Raw genomic sequence first — 22,177 nt, 5'->3', positions numbered from 1 at the left:
TTAAAAGTATTAAATGAATCATAATAACCTGACTGTTTATGGTTATATATATTTTTCTGTTATTTTATTGTATTTAATTTGATATTTTTATTTCAGATTTTAACTTGCTTTATATTTTAATAATTTGTTGTAATTTAATTTATTTTTCATTCTTCTTCATTTTTCAAGCCAATAAAAAATAAAATAAATATATATTTTATTTAGTCGGCGATATTACTATCAGTAAGATGTTTCATCCAGTTTTCTTCCAGTAGTCTGATGATAAACCCTCAGTTAAATGACTCAAATTAATATAAAAGAAACAACATTTTCCAGAGCAAATCCTCTTCAAATCTTTCCTCCCTTGTTGACCTTTGACCTCCTCTTCAGCTCTATCCTGTATTTCCCACACATCATTCTCACACTCAGTGTCGGTGTGTGTGTGTCTGTGTGTGTCTTTGTTTGTGTGTGAAGGTGCCGCCAGGTCTCTGCTAATCTCAGTGTGTGTCCTGTCTCTCAGTGTGTGTCCTGTTTCTCAGTGTGTGTCCTGTCTCACGGTGTGTGTCTTGTCTCACATGTGTGTATCCTTTCTCACGGTGTGTGTCCTGTCTCACGGTGTGTGTCCTGTCTCACAGTGTGTGTCCTGTCTCACAGTGTGTGTCCTGTCTTACATGTGTGTGTCCATGATAGAGGCTGGAAGGAAAGACTTAACTCTGTCATTGAGACTCCCTTTGTCCCTCACCTCAACCTCTCTTAGCTTTAGTTATTGAGGTTTAAAATCAAAGTATTTGCATAGAGGCTGTCAGTTTTAGTTTTACCTCTTATTTTCCTGGATTTTATTTGGAAAGCATAAGAGAACTGGGAAAAGCGTTCTACATATATTATGTATTATTATTATTTAATCATAAATGTTCTTAAATCAGACGAGGGATTTCAAAACTGGGTGAAAGCCAATAGATCGTATATACTATATATTTGCATTTACGAGGCCTTTACAGTATTCTCTTTATTATGTATTGTAAAGATGCATATATTATTATGGAAATAACTGTATTCTAAAATTAGCTGATTTAATTTCCCTTATCCACACTTATTTATGATTCATTTTATTGTTTATATATTATTATTATTAGCAGTAGTAGTAGTAGCAGTAGTAGTAGTAGTAGTAGTAGTAGTAGCAGTAGTAGCAGTAGCAGTAGCAGTAGCAGCAGTAGCAGTAGTAGTAGTAGCAGTAGCAGTAGTAGTAGTAGTAGTAGTAGTAGCAGTAGCAGTAGCAGTAGCAGTAGCAGTAGTAGCAGTAGCAGTAGCAGTAGCAGCAGTAGCAGTAGCAGTAGTAGCAGTAGCAGTAGTAGTAGTAGTAGTAGTAGTAGCAGTAGCAGTAGCAGTAGCAGTAGCAGTAGCAGTAGTAGTAGTAGTAGTAGCAGTAGCAGTAGTAGTAGCAGTAGTAGTAGCAGTAGTAGTAGTAGTAGTAGTAGTAGTAGTAGCAGTAGTAGTAGTAGTAGTAGTAGTAGTAGTAGTAGTAGTAGTAGTAGTAGTAGTAGTAGTAGTAGTAGTAGTAGTAGTAGTAGTAGTATTAGTAGTATTGCTATTTTAATGTTAGGTAAATTAAAATCCACCAGATGGCAGTAGAGCAACACTCAGCATTCGAGCTACCGGTAAACACCAAAGAAGAAGACAATTGAATGGCTCTGAATGTAAACCAATCAGAGAGCACCTTCTTCCCTAGCAACCAATGGGAAGCCTCCGTGTGAGCGCGCGGCGGATACACGGTTTGTTGTTGTTTTGTGTTGCAGAGAAACCTGTGAGTTTAGCGAAAAAAACGGCTTGTTTTTACCGTTTTAACGTATTACCACCCACCTGAAATGAGTGTATCTTTAAGGTAAACCTCTCTTTCTTTAGGACTTCTAGTTTATTTATTCATTAGTGGTTATTTTAATGTGGTAAAGCCAACGGTAGCTATTTCACGTCAGTTAGCAGTTAGCATGTTTGGCTTTAACATCAGTGTTTGAATAACTGAGTCTAAGCTATTTTACAGTTCAACCTTTAGTGACGATAACATGAGTGTTATTTAGCTGACTTATTTCCTCCTTACTGTTTTGTTCAACGTTAATATACACCACTTGTATAGCTTAATATTACTAATTTATTTGCTACTGTATAAAAGTTACACAGGTTTCTGCTAAATCAAATGGAGCTGCTGATTAGGAATTCCCAAGTACTGTGCTAAAGTACACACTGTAGGTACTTATACTTCACTTGAGTATTAAAATATTATGCTTCTACATGCAGTGGTGGTTAGTAACAAAGTGCTCAATACTGTACTAAAGTGCTCATTTAGGTACCTTTTTTATCGTGCCTTTCATAGCTCAAATATCCTGATTGTGTTACAGAAGTTGTGTGTAACACTGACATGTCTCTTCCCAGAACTGATGTTGCTGCAGACAAAACGAAGCGCAAGAAGAGGAGAGAGCTCAGCGAGGATCAGAAACATGAGATCAAAGAAGCGTTCGAGCTGTTCGACACCGACAAAGATAAAGAAATTGATTATCACGAGCTCAAGGTAAACAAGGAACGATGTTGTTTATGTCGGAGATAGATGTTTCTACACCTAAATATCATTCTTCATTATTAAACAGATTACTAGAGTTACCCTTATGCTTTAAGGCAGAATACAGGCCCTTATCCTTTATACAAAAAGGTAAAATGTATATATTATGTGGAAAGTATAGCCTTGTTTCTCTTTGTTCCAAGTACATTTCATACCCTCAAAAAGCGATAAAAACAGGATTTTAGATGTGTATGATAACACACTCTTTGTCTATGTCCAATGTTATGTTATTTTAAAATCCCTACAGGTGGCGATGCGTGCGCTCGGTTTTGAAGTGAAGAAAGTCGACGTTCTGAAGATCCTTAAAGATTACGACAGAGAGGGGAATGGTAAAATTACCTTTGAGGATTTCAATGAAGTTGGTGAGTTTAGTAGAGAAATACTTATTAATGGGATGTCAAAATGCCAGCTAGTCATTGATCTCTTTAACATGTTGACATGTTTGCCGCAGTGACCGACCGGATCCTGGAGCGAGACCCGAAGGAGGAGATCCTGAAGGCCTTCAAGCTGTTCGATGATGACGAGTCGGGGAAGATCAGCCTGAGGAACCTAAGGCGAGTCGCTCGAGAACTCGGGGAGAACATCAGCGACGACGAGCTGCGCAGCATGATCGACGAGTTCGACGGGGACGGAGACGGAGAAAGTACGTTATCGAGTTGTTATGTTGGGCGGGAAAATGGTCTAAAGATAACTGACAAACACATCATATAGTATAAACTGAACTCCACTGTCTTAGTTCTTCAAATGCTGCAGATGTGTAATTCCCCCTCTTGGCCTCTAGGGGGAGACAGACGTCACTAAATATGTGTCCTTTATTTTTTCTAGAACCATGAAACACTTTCTATAAAATATGACTATAACATTTAATTATAGGTTAGGAAATATAAGAAATCGTCTCTGACTGAACCTTTTATCTGTCAGTAAATCAGGAGGAGTTCCTCTCCATCATGACCGGAGACTCATGAGGAGATTTAGAGAATCTGAGGACGTCTGGAGCTGATTGGTCGTCTAAAGAGTGACTGAACATCTGTCAGAGTGTGTGGAGGTGAGCGAGTGTGTGGAGGTGAGCGAGCGAGTGTCAGCTCCCTCTTTAAGAGCCGACTAGACAGAACTGACTCTTGATTTACACTTCATTCATCCCATTAAAGCAGCTGAGTTTCTGATGTGAGCTGTTGACATCAGGCTGCTCTTTAATTCAGATTTACTCCAAGTGTTGTTGACTTTTATATGATACTGTCTTCATAAAAACTTCAGTAAACCTTAAAAGAATGAAGCAAAAGTGAAAACCTATTCAGACTGAGATGACCTCGGTGTTAGTCTAGTTGATCTATTTGTGAAATCTGAGGGAAAAAACGTATCGTCGATTCTTAAACTGATTCTTTAGGTTACACACATTTCATTCTGCAGGTTTTTTGACTGCTTGTATCTGAAGTTTACGTAACGTGAGTGTTTGTGCTATTTATTTTGTATGAAAATAAATCTGTTTGCCCAGAAGTAGTTTTTAAGCACTTTATTCCTGATTTGTGACTAAAATAATGTTCCCTTTGTAGGTTGTTTTGTGTTGTAGCTTTTTATTTGTTTGTATCTTTTAGGGATTGTATGTTTTGAGTCCCTTACGAGTAGTTTTACATTTTTATTTGTCCTTTTTAATTGGTTTTGCATCGCACCATGGTAGTTTTGCATCGGTTTCTCTGTATTTCTTTTCCCTATTTTAAGGCGTATTTATCTGGTTGTTTTGGTTGTTTGACTACAAGCAAAAGTCCTATAATTGAAAAACTAATTTTTGGAGTCAAAGTACATTTAATTACCTCAAGTCGAACTATCTATTGTAAGAAATATTGCAGTTAAAGTATTGCTACAGAACGAGGACTCAGTGACACACACTGCACGGAGTGTTCTGCTGTGTGTGTGTGTGTGTGTGTGTGTGTGTGTGTGTGTGTGTGTGTGTGTGTGTGTGTGTGTGTGTGTGTGTGTGTGTGTGTGTGTCTCAGACTGAAGGTCAGAAGTACCTCTGATGATCAGACTCTGCCTCTGGTCTGAGATCAGGGACACACACACACACACACACTCTGTGCCGTGCCCTTGCTCCGGCACATGCTCAGCTGTTGGAGCAAGACACACACACACACACACACACACACTGCATACACTCTTTCCAAAAATAAACCAAACCAGTTCCTTCCCAGTTACAACCTCAAAGTCGCCCCCCTGTGGTTCACACTATATACACACACACACCTCTGTTTGTCTGTCTGTCTGTTTGTGTGTGTTGATGAGACATCTAGAAATATCTCAGCAGGTTTTATTAGCTTACATTAGCTAGTTAGCTTTTGGGGTTTTCCCTTTGTTTACTTCCAAAACATAGTGACATCACTATGTAATAATCCTATTGGCTAGTGCTCCAACACATTGTAACAACCTGAACATGAGCAGAATATCTCCTCTTTAAGGTTCAGCAGGGGTAAAGTACCTTCCCACCTCTACTTGCGGACGCTTTGAAAGGTTTGTATCAAAAACCGTCCCGCCACATTAAGAGTCTGATAGGTCTCTGACACCCGCCACAATAAGAGTCTGATAGGTCTCTGACACCCGCCACAATAAGAGTCTGCCCTGAGTGTTTAATAAGAGACAGAGACGGACTCAAAACTGTACTTGAGTATTTGAGTCCGTCACCACATTCCCCCCATGTGTTGTCAGTGTCTTCAGAGTCTGTGTCCAGCTGTCAGTCATTAGGCCAGGCATGCCGACCATGTGACAACACTTACCCTCCGACCCCTCCCTCAGACGGGGTAACATTGGGGGGGCTGTTTACCGGAGGCAGTAGATACAGGACGGCATTTTGAAATGAAAGTGTCTCCTGTTTCCTTCATTTAGAAACAATGCACACAGTTATGTAGATAAGTGGCTGTTTATAATGAGAAGAATGTATATGAGAAAGACACACACACACACACACACACTGAGAGGAAGATGTCAGAGTTTATGGTGTGTGTCAGCTGGGAGTGTGTGTCCAGGTGGGGGCCGTGACCTCTGACCCCTGCTGTCAGATTGACCTCCACCTGCAGGGCCACCGGATAGGAGCGACGCTTTGGGGAGTGTGTGGGAGACAAAACTCCCTCTGGAGGGAACACAAGGATTTTAACCTCTGCAGACCATTTACATGCACTAAAACCTGTAGAACACTACAGGGGAGGGGAAATTCAATATCTGGCTGCTCTAAGTTTTTAAAATGTGTTTGTATTTACTGTATTTACTGAGAACAGAAACATTATGAGAGTTTTAGATATTTTCTTGACGGTGAACGATGATATATGTTGATGTAGAACAACAGCAGGGTAAACTCTTCCTGGAGATGCCGAGGATCGCGGAGCAGCTGGCGAGCTTAAGGATTAGTTTACCCTCGCTCAGGCTTTCACCGAAACTCTATCTCCCCGAGAGAAATGCACACACAGACACTCAAACACATCCAAGAGCTAATGCAAATATCTGAAATTAAAGTAAGTAAAGCAATGCCTGAGGAAGTACGCCGTCAATAGTCATTCATTTGAGTAAAAGAACTTCAACACACAGTTTGAATGAAACTCAATTATACTTATTACCAGTATGATGAAGTAGAAGTCCTCGTTGATTACGTTACTTTAGTAAAAGTATTTATTAAAATCTAATTAAAATAGTAAAAGTAGAAACGTCAAAGTTAAATAAATAAAATAATTCAATCCTCCCGGGGAAAATTAGGTTTTGTGACAGTTGATCCATTTTAGATCAAAAATATATACATCAAATTATTAAAATAATAAAATAAATGTAAGTTTATGAAATATAATACGAATATTCATATTAACATAGATTAAAGACAGTGTGCCATTCAAAGGTGAGTCCTGTAAATATATATATACTGTATACATTTGACATCATTTGTATTTCAAACCTCAATATTATTACCAACATCTTTATGTTTCCATCATTTGACTCATCATTTCAGCTGTACTTTAAACTGTTGGGGCGTTTAATTTATAACCATACATCATATTTCATAAGAATGTGGTGCAGGGGAGAAGTCAAACATTTCCCTCTGAGATGTCGGGTAGTTACAGTATGATGGGGCAGAAACAGAAAACACTTTTTGTTTCCAGTAATAATAATATTTTCCGGATTTTTCTCCGCACATCTGTTTCTCTTCAGAAGGAGCTTATTGCTTCTGTCTCTGTGTTTATGTTCCTCCAACACTTCATCTCCTCCGACACTCTCTGCCCACACACTGCAAGCATGGCTGGACCCAGACTAACACACACACACACACTTACTTTATCTTTATACTGTACGTGTTTGCATCATTTTGCTGAGCCTTAAACCCTAACTCTACGGGACAAGAATGTGTTATTACGAGATGAATCAGATTTATTCATTCTAAGGAATCTGAAATTAATTATTTAAATGTTTGATTCTGAAAAAAAATCATAATTCTGATTAAAAATATTCTGTGAAAAAACTCAAAAAGTCTGAGAAAAAAACTTCAACATTTGTAAGAAAACAAATCTTAGAAAGAAAAGTCAAAATTCAGGAGTCGAACTTTCTGACAAAAGTCCTAATTTTGACAAAATATAGAGAAAGAATATTCTATAATTTCAACAAAAAAATTCAAAAAAATACATTTTTAAAATTGTGCCAAAAATATGTAGAGAAAAAAACTCAACATTTCTGAAAACAAAAAGTAAATATTCTGAAAAATGAACTCAATTCTGAAAAAAGGTTCCGGGTCTACAGCTGATGGTTGTTGGTTTGTGTTAGATTTGAAACGGAGCAGAACAATAACGATTCCCTGCATCCAGTTTCCTTCAGACCAGAAGAAGTCCAAACCACTGTTAGCCTTCTTCCCGTCTTCCCGCCTCTCCCCGTTTCCTCCCCTCTTCCCTCAGGTGTGAATGGTGCGAACAGGGGTCCAAACCTCTGAAGGGCGGAGGCAGTCAATGAACGGCGTGTTTATTTTTCAGGAGGATGCAAACTCACGGTAAGGGGAAATGAAAACCCGTACATTTAACGCAGCAGAACATCTCACACATTCCTTCAAACCCAAACGCTAACAACCTGCCCTCGCCTCCGTTCTCTGTGGGTTGGAGGTGGGAAGTCATGCACCACATGTATTTCCAGGTGGAGTTGACTGTTTCCTTTCCATCAGCAGGTCATCTCTGACAGAAACCCACTGACCTGCAGTCTGAGGCATGGAGGAGTCTAGTTCGCCCAAAATCTACACAAAGACACATTACATTATAAGTATTATGTCAATGATATATTCGATTTGGACATCATGAGACCAAGTTTGTCATTGTCTGGACCAGTTGCCAATAGGATATAAAAGTCAAACCCTAAATCAAATGAATTCATGTCATTTGAAGGCATCACTCGTGGTACAGCTTGAGTTAGCATTTTAAGCTACATTTGCCTTCAAATCATTGGACTGTAACATTTGTTTTAAACAAGCAGTAAACACAATATTTTACACCACAATAGCAACTGGGTTAATCTGAGCTAATGATGTCTAGATCAAAGATATAGTTGACATAATATTCATAATGTGACTTCAAATCAATATCAGCATTAGTTAGCATTATACCTGCTAGCTAGCGCGTTAGCGGTTAGCTCGTCGTCTACGTTAACTAGCATTGTGAGTAGCTCCTCCCACCAAACCTTTAAAAGCCATATTCTTTTGTTCCAAAGCAAACATATACTGTTTGTTGGGTAAGTATGGTATGTAATATGTGGGCCTGCTGTTTGAGTTTAAAACATGTTGGCTCTTAAAGTTGTGCTAGTTGGTGAGCTAACGCATAAGCTAGCTGGAAAATGTGTTGTTGAAGAATCCAGGCGATGTGACACCGCCTTTGGATATAAAACTGACCTCTTTCTTTAACATGACCCAGAGGGCGAGTGTCAGCCTTTTTGGGTGCTTGTTTTACTAGCAATCATCGAGGGGGTGTGTGTTGTTTTGGGGGGGTTTCATGGAGTCAGCCACATCTCTTCACCGATACTCGATGGATTCATACAGTAGATCATCGAAGGGAAGCAGGCCTCTCCTCTGCTGACAGGAGGGGACAGCTGAGGGTAATCCTCCGCTGGCAGATCATGGCTGGTTCTGGGGGGTAGGGGGTCAGCTAACACTGTACTTGGACCCTCCCTGTCCCCCCCCCCCACAAAGGAATACATCTATGATAATGCAATTTTTTGACAGTGCCGCAGCTGATACTGTGCTGTAACCTTGGCCTAAGATAACTGGAATGGGGATGTTCAGTAATGTAACTGAATAAATAAAAAACAAATGACTGAAACACATTCTGTTACTAAAAGAAATACTGACAAATATTAAGAAATAAAACAAAAACAACATTTAGCTGCATGAGTAATGTATTACCTCAAACTGCATTTAGGTTAATGGTAAGTAACTGAACTTAAATTGTAACTGAGTCATTGACACAATTTTGGTTATTAAAACAAACTGCTTTTAGGAACCCTGAATCGTCTTGAAGAAGGTAAGAGCTGGGACTCTGGGTGGAGGATGAACTGGTCCCAGCATGCCCCCCCAGTAAGATTGGAACCACCATTCCTGCGCTGATATCTGAACGAGACGCTGCTCTGATCTCTCTCTCTGAATGTAATGTGTAGAGCCAACGGTCTTTGGTGCAGTAATCCATGGAGGCCCTGAGTGTCAGCAACACATTTTTCTCTCCCACACACACACACACACACACACACACACACACACACACACACACACACACACACACACACACACACACACACACACACACACACACACAGGCAACATCATTGACACCTCAGAGCTAAATATACCGCGAGCGACAACGACAGGTGAGCGGCCTTCTCTGCAGACCGGAGAGCTCGGACACAGGAGGTCATCGGGTATGAGTGTACGATTGTGAGCGGAGATATGTGTGTGTGTGTGTGTGTGCGTGCGTGCGTGTGTGTGTTGGAGGGGGTGGTGTTTGAGGGTCTGGAGATTGTAAACCTCCTGCTCATTTCTGACTGAGATCAGATCCAAACGCAGCCCAGTTTCTGGGTTCCCCCTCTTCTCTAAGCCAGCTGGTCTGGCTTAATATCACCTCTTTCTTTCTTTTGTTTTTAACTTTATTTCCTTTTTTAAAAATCCTTCTTGTTTGATACAAGGGATTGACTGATCCAAACCCACAGCTGGAGCTGCTGGGGAAACTTCCAGGTGAAGACAGAACCAAAAGCACGGGTGAGTTTAACGTTCGATGATGGACGATGCGTGGGTTTCTTCACGACACACTGCTAAGAATGGCTGAAAGGGAAAGAAAGCCTGGGTACCAGACAACAACACAAACGCCTTGAAGCTGGAGATTTGCATTTTTGAAGAATTTTATTTTCCTTTATCACCTCTTGGCGTCAGCTGTACACAGAATGTGGACCCTAACCCATTAGCAACCATTATTCAGATTAGTTTTGAGGGATTTTCTGATCGTCTGATCCAACATCCTGTCTGTCAGCTCTGTTTTGGTCTCCAACTCCTGCGGGAAATATCCGTCTCTTTAGCTGCTAACGCTATGTTCACCGGCTAGTCTTTGACACATGTTTTAACATTAAAGATAAATCCGTTAAGTGCTTTTCGCTTTCTTAATGTGTTTTTAGATTAATACCTATAAACTGGCCTTTTTAAAGACGATTCTTTACATTTGAACTCTTCAGAGCTCTCTGGTGGACAAACCTTGCACTGTTTGTCGTTTTGGGGGATTTCTTTCGTACTAATCGGCCGACATATCTGCAATAAACCAAAAGCAGGTGGTGTATATAGTGGATTCATCTGAAATAACAGCTAAAAGCCTGAATCATAACGTTGATGATCTGTGAAGCTTAAACCCAAACAAAGCTGTTATTTGTGTCTTAAATTCAGAAAATGGATTTGACTTTCAGCTTTAAAGATATTCATGCGTTACGTTCACTCACCTCTCTTGGAATTGCCGTGTACACTTTTGACGACACATTAATAAAACTTCATCGTGTGAACAAAGGAGAAAAGGGATTGTGGATTTTTCCTAATCTAAAGCGAGGGCCTCAGATTGTATTACAGATTATTCATCTCTTAAATAAATGTGTTATTTGTGATATTAGGCTTTCACTAGTAATGCTAGGTTTTAGATTAATGGAGAATAAACATTACTGGTTAATAAATCATCTGAATAATGCATTAAGGAGGTGTTGTTATATCAAAGGTTAACTTTACTATGTGTACAGTATACTGCGGTCATGAAAGGAGCATTAATTCATATTTTTAATGGATCTTCTGACTCTGAGGCCTTTACCGGCAAACTCTGCTGTTCTCCTTTATCTGCGTTCAGCGTTTTCGTGTCTTTCAGCTCTGTGTCTGAGTTTTACGACTCACAACTGTTCTTGTTCGGTGTCAGCAGCGTCGCTTCCAGCAGCTGCTTTTTAAAACAAGTCTGTAAAAAGTCTCTGTACACGACTTCAAACAGCAAACAGTTACAGGAGATTAAATATTTAGACTATTTCACATTTTAAATGATAATTTCAGTCAGTTTTAAAGAAAATAATAATAATCTGTGGATTTGTTGGTTTTGGGTCCAAATGTTAATTGTTTCTGGGTTTTTTGTGTTCTAAAAATAAACTGAGTACAGAATTATGAGACAAAATTGTGAATAATTTACTCATGTTTAACAAACATTTCCTAAACATAAAATACAGCTTCAACTATTATATTAACGTGAATATTTTGGGGTTATCTAAATATTATACCATTATTAAGTTATTTTATTTGATGTTTGGTTGTGCAAAAACAGACTTTTGAAGGCATCAATCAGCTGCAATTTATTGCCAATTATTTTACAAATATATTTATTATAAAAGTCATTTGTGAATGTGAATATATTTGCAGTTCAAAACGTCGCTTTGGACTTTAAAACACTTTTTATTTCACTATTTAAGACATATTTTAACCAAATTAATCAACATAATAATCAAATTATTTAATGAAAGTAATTGTTATCTGCAAAATGATATTTAATAAACAGGGGTATGAGAAGTGACAAATGAAGGTGCACCTTCAGTACCTTCCACTGAGAGGCAGTGCTGAACCTCAGTGTACTATGGAGACCTGTTGAAACACGAAGACTAATAATATCCGACATAAAGTTGAAAAGAAAATGTGTTTCTTATCAATTAAAAGAGAAACTATCTCACTAGTTGTATATCCTGTGTGTGTGTGTGTGTGTGTGTGTGTGTGTGTGTGTGTGTGTGTGTGTGTGTGTGTGTGTGTGTGTGTGTGTGTGTGTGTGTGTGTGTGTGTGTGTGTGTGTGTGTTCAGGTGCTTTCTGACAGTAAACTGAAGCACCGCTGGACGGAGACACGGAGGAAGACATGCGGAGCTGAAGGAGGAGGTAAGCCTCAATTCAATGTTGTACGTGTGTGTGGGTGTGTGTGTGATGCGGGGCGTGCGGGTCTGACACGCCACAAACAACAGGAAACAAACAGAAGGGATAATCCTCCTCTCAAGTGTCTCTGCGGATCTTCTCCTCACAGCAGATACAGAAGTCTCTCGGTTCTGTGTGTTTTATCAGCGGTGACTCTGTGGCTTCTTACCCGGGAAAGGAGCTCCGTTCACGGGCTTAGTGCGGAGCCGCGGACCGGTAGCTCTAACACCGGCTGGAGGCTGGTGGAAACACTCGGTAAACTTTTTGTGAGGAATATACTTTTCCACAGCAGAACTTGGTAAGATACTGAATAAGAGTCTGATACAAGTTGTAGTTTCAGGCAGTTTGTTTTAGAGATGTAAGACACTTTTCTGTTCAGAGGTTACGTTTCTCTCCAGTGGTTCCCAGTCGTTTCAGATCGAATTTAAGGCAGTTTTACCATCAGGGCTGGATTTAGAAATGTTGGGGTCCTGTGCAAACTCAGGCATTGCCCCCCTTGTACATAGAGGTGAATGCCTGTCATGGATTTTATGTATATGGTTCATTATTACAGAGTATGTTTTTCCGGTTGGTCTGTTTGCAGCAGGATTATGGTCAAACACATGTATGTATTTTACACGTGTTTAAACCTGTTAAATATAACAATTATATTCTCCTCCAGGCTTTAGTTCCATCTTCCCAGTGGTTTCACCTCAAATTAAGTATATAAACATATAAGAATAATTGGAATTTACATTTGTGGGTCATTTTAGGCAGGATTCAGTAAATAAATGTATGGAATTTGAATTGGTTCAGGGCTAACCGGTTACATTTGGGCAAATCTTTACAACAACGTTATTAATACTCTGTGTAGTAGGGCTTTAGTGAGACTACATTTTCTCTCCTCACACCAGTGGTTTCAAATTGTTCTACCTTAAATGAAGTATATTTGAAAGGAATGGTTGATGCTTTTACAGATCAGAGATTGTGGAGTCTTGCATTGCCCATATGCTGGCGCTGTTTGTCAGTGGGTTTACAGAAAAACTACTGGCCCGATATTTATTAAACTTGGTGGAAGTGTGTAGCATGGGTCGAGGAAGAACTCCTTTAATTTTGGAGTGGATCCGAATGACAGGGCAAAAATAAGGCTGGATAATATATGAGTATTATGGTGATATGAGACTAGATATCGTTAGCATTAAATTAAAGTGATTGTTTTAGCTATTTCATTGAGTGCATTCTCGGTCTTGTTTGAGCAATCCGAGCAATAAAATACAACATATCTTTGTCATGAACACACATGAGTAAGAAGTAAGTCACCAGCTCGTGGAAATGGGAACATCTGAGGATTTGTGAATGCAGCTTCGGCCTTAGCGCTCTTCAAGTGCCCTTCTAGTTGGTTGTCAGCAGGATTAGACTACAGTGAAAACAACTGGCTGAAGACCCCGCAGAAGCTCATCCAATATCTGTGACCCTGTTTTACAGCCTACAATTGGCACCATTGAAAGTGTGCCGAATTAGCTGTTAGCGCTTAGCTGTTTGCAGTGCACCAATAAATCTCACTGGTTTCCTTCTATAGAAATCTTAAAAACATGTTGGTTCTTGGGCTCGTTCTGAATGACTTTTTTCCTACAATATCAGAATCAGATTTCCTTTATTTGTTCCACAATGGGGACATTTACATAATCACAACAGCAGAAGTACGGGGCAGATAATGTAAAGAGTGCTTATTAAAAAAGAACTAGGTTAACACGCGTTATTATTAATAAAAGACACAATAAGTTAAGAATCAAAAACCAGATAACCATTTCTGAGTGGATTTCACTGTGTTTTGTTCCTGTAAATCAGACATGATGGTATCCGGATATGCATTGATATATATTGAATATGAAAGCCTACTTTTATACTAAAGAAAATGTAAAAATATATTTAATTCTTGTGCAAATTCGGATGATTTCTAAGTGGTTTCACTGCGTTTGTTCTTGGAAATCAGATAGCATCCTCCGAATGGGTTAGGCATGTCAGTGTCATGCCTTTGTCTAGATCTGAGAAGGAGTGCCTCCTATTTTACTTGAGTTTCTTTGCGTGGCATTAAGAGAACGTAGTTTCCTTTTAAGATGTTGTGAATGCGATATCATCCACGTATGCCGAGCATGTGGTGTCTGTTTCGCAAAGTGACTCATTCCCTGCTCATAGAGGGGCATCCCTCACCAAACCACATTTATTAGATCCAGTTACCTGCTGCACCGTCTGACACCTTTAATTTAGCCTGCATTTGTTTTTCAAAGTTGATGAAACCCTTTGAACTTTGTTGAAATAGTCCGCCTTCTATGCTTCATATCATCCAAACATGGATAGTGCAATGTTTTCTATGTCTTGGCACCACTCAGAAAAGCCCCTTGCTTTGCTGAGGGGGAATTGTGTGTTTATGGTCATAACATCTATAACATAGATTGGTCCTGCCACAAACCGTAGTGTCTACTAATAGCTTTCGAGACAACAAGTAAGGGGGTTTTAGGGGCTAAGCTAATGCTATTTAGTGCTATTCCACAGTAGGTCACAAACATTGCCGAAAGATTTAGACAACTTTCTGAGTGGTTGTCCCGACTTTAGGTTGTGTTCACGTGAGTTTTCAAAGAGGGAACTACATTTTAGTATTTTCTCTGCACTTTATGGCTTCATACATTAACAGCTGAGGCTAACAACAAGCTAGCATGACTGTATGAAGTTAGTGCTGTTTTTTTATTGTAATTGTATCCCTAGTAATTACAAAATGATATGAAACATAATCCTATTGGATGCCTTCTTACATACTTGTTGTCATGAGATAAAAACTATGCGCTTTATGGCTGCATGAATTGACTGGCTAACAGCCTGAGGCTAACAACCTGAGGCTAACATGACTCAACTTTAAAGTTGGCATTGTTTTTGTATCGTACTTTTGACGCAATTATTTTAGGAATTAGATGAAACATAATCCTGTTTGGATGCTTTCCTACATACTTGTTATTGTGTATAATTGAAAACACTTTTTGCCCGCTGTTTCTCCCAAATGTGGCTACATACATGCTAACAACAAGCTAACATGACTCGGGTATAATGATAACATTGTTCTTGTATGTAGTGTAAGCCCTGGTTATAGATAGAACATACTGTAGAATCGGAGGATGAAACCCTCTTTATTGTCACATACATGCACACAGCAGAGCACACACAGTGAAATTGGTCCTCTGCATTTAACCCATCCTAGTACTAGGAGCAGTGGGCAGCTATCGCCCGGGGAGCAATGGGGAGGGGGGATTGGAGGTGTCCGGTGCCTTGCTCAAGGGCACCACAGCAGGGCCTAGGAGGTGAACTGGGACCTCTCTAAGTAGCAGTCCACTTTTCAAGTCTGTTCGGGGACTTGAACCGGCGACCCTACGATTCCCAGTCCAAGCCCCTACTGACTGAGCCACTGCTGGTTGTATTGCAATGGAAACATAATCATGGTTGGAAGCTTACAGTATGTTACATATTAAAGCAAATATATAATATAGATAGATGGATGGATTGGGTGGTTAGATAGATCATAGAACTTTAGCTTGCTGTTTCCCCATTTCTAGTCTTAGCACTGAGCTAACTTAGTTGGTAGCCTCACACTTTGCCAGCAAACAAGGGTTGTAGTTTTAACCCCTTGTATTTTAAGGAATGATAGTAAAAAAGGTAAGCATATATAATAAAAGGCTTGCTGTTTCCCCCTGTTTGTAGACTTTAGCTAGGTTAGCTAGCTGCTGGTGGTAGCTTGAATGGTATCATTCATCTCCTTTTAACTTACGTAACAAATCACAAAATCTTCAAACTGTTTCTTAATATTACTTTCCCCTTTTCATAGCTTTATAAGTCTAGCTAGCTACACTCAGTGTGAAAGGAGATTCTTTGCCTTTCTATTCTTTCCAAACTGGTTCAAACTTCCAGTTTAGCTAAAACATTGGGCTTCCTGTAAGTCAGATGAGGTCAATCCACCTCCTCTCTGTAGCGCCATGGAGAGCATGAGAGGCTAACCACAAGCTAACATGACTCAGATATAAAGTTAGCTTTGTCCCTATGATGTAGTTTCAACCACCCCAACAGAGACAGTGTCCAAGAATACAAGGGCATCACACACTTAATGTAGGCCTACAGCACTTATGCACACTTTCACATCGTCGGTGTCTCTGAAGTTGTTGGAAAGTAACTGGTGAGAGAGGGAGCAGCTGAGGACTGCAGGAGATGCTGATTTCCAGAAAGCAGTCGCATTGTTGTTTGGGTTAAAAAGTTCATTCTTTTTTATTTTTGGAGTCCTGCTTTTACACGCAGGCTATAAATAGCGGGGAGGTTTGTGTGGTGGGTGGCGCTTTGCTGTCATCCTGGAAAAAGATCAAGCGCTGCATTAAATCACACCTACAGATACAGCACACACGCACTGATTTCTGTTGTTTTATGTAATCTTCCATTGGCATCTCACGTCCTAAGATTCCCTTTTTTTCACGACGACATGCTGAGTGTGCTGGTCTGAGAGCTCTAAATTTAAACGGTGTTGATCCTGCAGCGTGACTCAGACTCCAGATATTCGTGTAACGCTTTCTCTGGCATGTTGCTGCTCGCTGCAGACCATCCTGATTATTAATCAAAGATTTTGGTTTGTTTGGGCAAAACACATCAATTATGGCTCTCAGTCAGACGCTGTCAGCTCACATTCAGCCTTCTCTTCCAAAGAGAAGATCAACAGAGGAGGTGGAAATTATATAAATGGGGTTTATTTAGGCTGTAGCTAAGGACTACTGTCAATGTTGAAGGACTTTTGGCTTTGTTTCTGGATTAGTTTTGACTTCATATGTTCAAGAATAGGAAGAATAATTTGCATAAAAGAACTATTTGAACCTAAAGGGAAGCACCTCATGTCTGAGATCACCCCTTCATCATCCTCTTACACCTTCACGTTCCCAATTTCATTCTCCATTACCCCCCGTGTGTCTGAAAGCGTGCACATCTTCACCTGCTGCACAGCGCTGCCAAGACAACCTGCCCTGTGTGTGTGTGTGTGTGTGTGTGTGTGTGTGTGTGTGTGTGTGTGTGTGTGTGTGTGTGTGTGTGTGTGTGTGTGTGTGTGTGTGTGTGTGTGTGTGTGTGTGTGTGTGTGTGTGTGTGTGTGTGTGTGTATCTGTCAGTGTGTGTGAACATCCAGTTAACTTTGCGACCCAAGCTCTTAAGCTCCACTTCAGGAGCAAGACACTGGTCACATGGCACACACACACACACACACACACACACACACACACACACACACACACACACACACACACACACACACACACACACACACACACACACACACACACACTGAATGTACTGGTTGTTCATCTTTTAATCTGTCAGTAACACACATCGTCTTCTGTGTCATGATTGGCTGTTATGAAGGTTTCAAATTGTGATGGTTTGCTTTCACTTCAAACATGGTATATATATATATATATGTCATTGTCTAAATGCCTTTCAATGTTACTAAGATTTGGGATGGAAACGGGGCTTCACTTGCATGCTTTTAAATATTTTGCTTCCTCTTCTTCCAGCATTTCTTGTCCTATCATCACTTTTCTGTGTAAATAGCGTGCAATTAAGTCAAAGTTCCCCTGAATTGTTCTCAGGCCACTGTTGGTCTCAGCAGAGAGACTTATGGCTTCCCAGTTGTAGAGAAGAGTGCAGAATTGTATATTTTCTACAGAATAAGTTTAAGGCAGATGTTTGTTTGTTTTTGGAACTTTAATGAGACATGTAGAATAACGTTTTTTGGAAATGTGACTCTTTAAGGGGGAAGAGTTGATGGTTCATTTGAAATGTGAAAATCTAACAACTGCTCATAGATGGCCTGTGGGTTATGGGGTTCAGAGGGTTAATGTGAAGGGTCTGAGCGAGGGGTCAAAGGTCAGATGTGGGGGCTTCTGTTTAAGTAGAAAAGTGTGTGTGCTAACTGGTCAATTCACCACACACTCCGGCCATTTGTTAGAGCTTATTTAGCCGTTAAGGTATTAAGTAAATATAAAATAAAGATCACTTTCTCACAGTTTGAGGGATCCTTTTCTGCTCACCTGACGATGTTTCTCCTCAGGTAGATGTTAAAGGTCTTAGTGAACGTGCACGGTGAAGGGGCTTATGGGTAACTGCAGGTCACAGACGGGTGCAGACATGTGAGGTCAGGAAGCCGATTGGTTGATCCAACATCCGCTGCAGGACGGTTTCCCACCACACTTAGGCTTACTTGCATTTCAATCTAACTCTAAATCTGTCATTTATGTGAATTTGTTAAGTATTTTGAACATATTTCTGTATGAAGTGTGTTTTTTAAGTACGTCTCGGTATCAGCTCGTCGTCCCGCCCTCACAGGAAGTTTAGTGGCGCGCGGTAAAAACCAAACCCTTTCTTCTCCTGCGGTTTCTGAAAAACCTCCAGATGGTTTTCTGATGCAGCCAAACTCATCAGGCTTTATTATTTTCATCCTGCCTCCGACGGCCCGGTAGCTCCACTTCCTCTGCAGCGCTGGTTCCCCCCCCCCCCCTGATCTCTGGGTGTGTCTCGGGGGGGTGAATGGGCGGGCGTGCGAACACATGCGCGGCGGTTACACTCTGCATCACAGTGTGACGTGACACCCACACGCAATCCACTTCTTGCTAATTAAAAGAAGTGTTCATACATGTTTCTGTTTCTGTCTTTTGTCTCGTTTGTCACAGAATCCTTAAACCAGTGCAGGCATGTGTGTGTGTGTGTGTGTGTGTGTGTGTGTGTGTGTGTGTGTGTGTGTGTGTGTGTGTGTGTGTGTGTGTGTGTGTGTGTGTGTGTGTGTGTGTGTGTGTGTGTGTGATGCATTGATGCTAATTGTTTGTGTCTTCTTGCAGAAACCAGCAGATTTGGATTTGAAAAGTGAAAACCTGTGAGGATTTGGAAGTCAATCTAAGGATCCAGAGAAGAAGAAGACAGTTTGGTAATAAAAGAAGAAGAAGAGCCAAACAGCGAAGATGGGGAGGAAAAAGATTCAGATAGCTCGGATTATGGACGAACGGAACAGACATGTGAGTGTACATCTCCCCTAGTGTGCTTGATATGTTTGTGTGCATGCAAATGGTCGGCAAAGGTTAAAATTGCAATTTTCCGTAACATAGTGACATCACAATGGCACAAACACACCCCCTATTGGCTAACCCTCCAACACTTTATGTGATGTCCAAAATGGCACAGACAGAGGAAGCCAACATATCTTTATTTGACCACACACACACACACACACACACACACACACACACACACACACACACACACACACACACACACACACACACACACACACACACACACACACACACTGTAGTTCCTCAATCTGCTGATAACAAGTCATGTGATACTCACAAGAGGCCTGAAATATGACAACTGAGTAATGAGAGCTTATTGTCAATGGGGCTTCTGTCACACACACACACACACACACACACACACACACACACACACACACACACACACACACACACACACACACACACACACACACACACACTCACTCAAGTGTTGTCTAGGGGGAGCGGTTCCTCTTTTCCTGTTATGACAGGAAATGCAGCCACATATGCTTCCTGACCCCCGTTAGCAGGCGGTTTTGACCTCGTCAGAGTCCTTCCTCGCTCTGCATGACGGTATTCTTCTTGCATTGGTCACATTTCTGGGTATTTACCTTCCAAAACATGTGGAAGTGGAGTAAAAAAGCATCTACAAAATACACATTTAGACTTGTAGACCTGCGTATTCTGGAGAACATGAATATCTGGGCCAAATTTCATGTAAATATATTGAATGTTTGTTGAGATATTTCACTTTAAAACCATGAAATAAGATACTGTAAACGTCTGGGCCAAACTTCATGAAAATACATCCAATAACTGTTCTGATATTCAGCTTTTAAGCCTAAAGGAAAGTTGGTAGACTTCATCCTCTGGGGAACATGGATACCTGTACAACATTTCAAGACAATGCATCCATAACTGTTCAGATATTTAACTTTGAAGGCAGCGATTGAGCTACACGATAACTCAGGGATTACATACAATGGTCAAATCTACCCTTAGGCTTTTTTAAAAACCAAAACTAGTTAAAATTACAAGTACAAATGTGTTGAGATGCTCCGCTTCAAAGACGTGAAATGAGTCAGAGGTAAATGACTGCAAAGTCTGCATGCTTCATCCTCCGGGGAACATGCAATTGCTCACAGCATCAAAGACCACAGTCTGTTTGCCTTCCTCCCATCAGGGGGACGGTACTGGGGCCTCAGATCCCACACCAGCTTTTTCCACACCACCATAACCCCCCTGAACTCTCCCATTAAGAACGAGCCCACCACCACACTCCATACTCCCCTTTCAGTGTCATGGGGCTGAAACCCACAGCGCCTCACACTCAGGGACTAATGATCAAAGACTTTATTTACTGCATCTGTATTAATCTATAAAGGTCCAAACCCTGCACCTTTAGTTCTGTGAATTAGTTAAAAACAAATGTGCTTTATAACTCTTTGCACGTTCTGGTTTCATTGGTCTCTAAACTGATCTAATCTATAATTGAATCCATCAATTAGTTGCTTTTGCATTTGAGTCTGAATCCAGGAGCGAAAAAATAGACGTTGTTGCATTAAATCAACAGCATCCAGCGAACATGTACTCTATATATGCCTTAATTCAGATCTGAATCAGATCACTTCGGACGTTTAAAGTTACCCCCCCCCCCCCGTCTTCTCCCCAGGTGACGTTCACGAAGCGTAAGTTCGGTCTGATGAAGAAGGCGTACGAGCTGAGCGTCCTGTGCGACTGCGAGATCGCCCTGATCATCTTCAACAGCACCAACAAGCTGTTCCAGTACGCCAGCACCGACATGGACAAGGTGCTGCTCAAATACACCGAGTACAACGAGCCGCACGAGAGCCGCACCAACTCCGACATCGTGGACGTGAGTCTCACACACACACACACACACACACACACACACACACACACACACACACACACACACACACACACACACACACATAATATACAGTACTTCTACTGGCCTAAGAACAAAAACAAGTGGTTTTGTTGATCAATTAAATTGGGTTTTATTTTTAAATGACCTAAAATGTTCTTGTTTTTCCTGTTTTTTGGGGGTATTTTTACACACTTAAATTAGGTCAAATTATTCATTATTATTATTATTATTATTATTATTATTATTATTCATTATTCATTATTATTATTATTATTATTATTATTATTATTATTCATTATTCATTATTATTATTATTGTCAATTAAATGATTGCAAGCTTATTGCATTCCATTTGTTTAGGAGAATTTCCTCCTTTATTATATTTAAATAACACTTTAATAAAACTTTGGGATTTCGACTTTTGTTCTAAAAAATAAGTCGTTTGGACAAATATTGTTTTATTTTAATGAAAATCATAATTAACATTTTTCTGAATTAATCGTGATTTTTTTCAGACATTTTTTAGACAAGATGAGTAATAAACTCTGACGGAGACAGATCGTTCCGTAGTACAGAGAAAGATTAGTTGCAGATTTATGGATTAAAAGAGCTGGAAAGAAAGTAAAGTTTTTCTTCCTCATTAGACGTGTTATTCAGGCTTCATTAGTGGAGTGTGTGTGTGTGTGTGTGTGCGTGTGTGTGGGTGTGTGTGTGATTGAGCATTGTGTACAGCACAGAGCGGTATGTACTGTACAAAAACTTGTTCTGCCTGGATTTATGTAACCATGTTAGAAGAACACAGTAGCCTTTATGCAAACACACACACACACACACACACACACACACACACACACACACACACACACACACACACACACACACACACACACACACACACACACACACACACACACACACTCTCATGCACAGACACTCTGTTGGCATTTGCTAATCACACCATGTCACCAAGGTCAGGTTTAAGCTGTGAGGAGTCGGAGTCTGCTGCAACACAGACAGGAAATCAGTAACAACACATCCATTTACACTAGTAAACAATAAACATAAACATAAACACTTATACAAATACAAACAACATGTTTTAGATTTGTATTCATATTTTTATTTTACATTTATTGATGTTT

At 40.2% G+C, this 22,177-nt stretch overlaps 2 protein-coding genes across 5 annotated transcripts in view; both read left to right on the top strand.

The window, feature by feature from the left end:
- The first annotated feature begins 1,678 nt into the window (after nucleotides 1–1,678).
- cetn3 (centrin 3) lies at nucleotides 1,679–4,081 on the top strand. Its single transcript, XM_063889780.1, has 5 exons — nucleotides 1,679–1,858; nucleotides 2,404–2,539; nucleotides 2,835–2,949; nucleotides 3,039–3,230; nucleotides 3,509–4,081. The coding sequence occupies exons 1-5, from the start codon at nucleotides 1,842–1,844 to the stop codon at nucleotides 3,550–3,552; spliced, it is 504 nt and encodes a 167-aa protein (XP_063745850.1). The 5' UTR covers nucleotides 1,679–1,841; the 3' UTR covers nucleotides 3,553–4,081.
- Nucleotides 4,082–9,615: 5,534 nt separating this feature from the next.
- The window catches only part of LOC134868496 (myocyte-specific enhancer factor 2C-like), a 23,622-nt gene continuing 11,060 nt past the window's right edge, over nucleotides 9,616–22,177 (top strand). The window contains exons 1-4 of one of the 4 annotated variants that reach the window (XM_063889678.1): nucleotides 9,616–9,836; nucleotides 11,937–12,009; nucleotides 18,930–19,103; nucleotides 20,815–21,018. In XM_063889678.1, coding sequence (XP_063745748.1) covers nucleotides 19,050–19,103; nucleotides 20,815–21,018 — 258 coding nt within the window. In that variant the 5' untranslated portion in view covers nucleotides 9,616–9,836; nucleotides 11,937–12,009; nucleotides 18,930–19,049. Of the gene's footprint in view, nucleotides 9,837–11,936; nucleotides 12,010–12,058; nucleotides 12,341–18,929; nucleotides 19,104–20,814; nucleotides 21,019–22,177 lie in introns of those variants that run through there. The other 3 variants (XM_063889680.1, XM_063889679.1, XM_063889677.1) reach the window with 3 other exon arrangements.

The sequence above is a fragment of the Eleginops maclovinus genome, chromosome 8 (genome assembly GCF_036324505.1).
Source record: "Eleginops maclovinus isolate JMC-PN-2008 ecotype Puerto Natales chromosome 8, JC_Emac_rtc_rv5, whole genome shotgun sequence".
In the NCBI taxonomy this organism is placed as follows: Eukaryota; Metazoa; Chordata; class Actinopteri; order Perciformes; family Eleginopidae; genus Eleginops; species Eleginops maclovinus.
Note: the sequence above shows the minus strand (reverse complement) of the source record. Positions and strands in the feature narration are given on the sequence as shown.

What these genes read in the sequence shown, in the direction of transcription:
- cetn3 (XM_063889780.1), top strand. An exon ending in TTGATTATCACGAGCTCAAG is followed by an intron (nt 2,540 to 2,834) that starts GTAAACAAGGAA and finishes AAATCCCTACAG; the next exon opens with GTGGCGATGCGTGCGCTCGG. An exon ending in CGGGGACGGAGACGGAGAAA is followed by an intron (nt 3,231 to 3,508) that starts GTACGTTATCGA and finishes TTTATCTGTCAG; the next exon opens with TAAATCAGGAGGAGTTCCTC.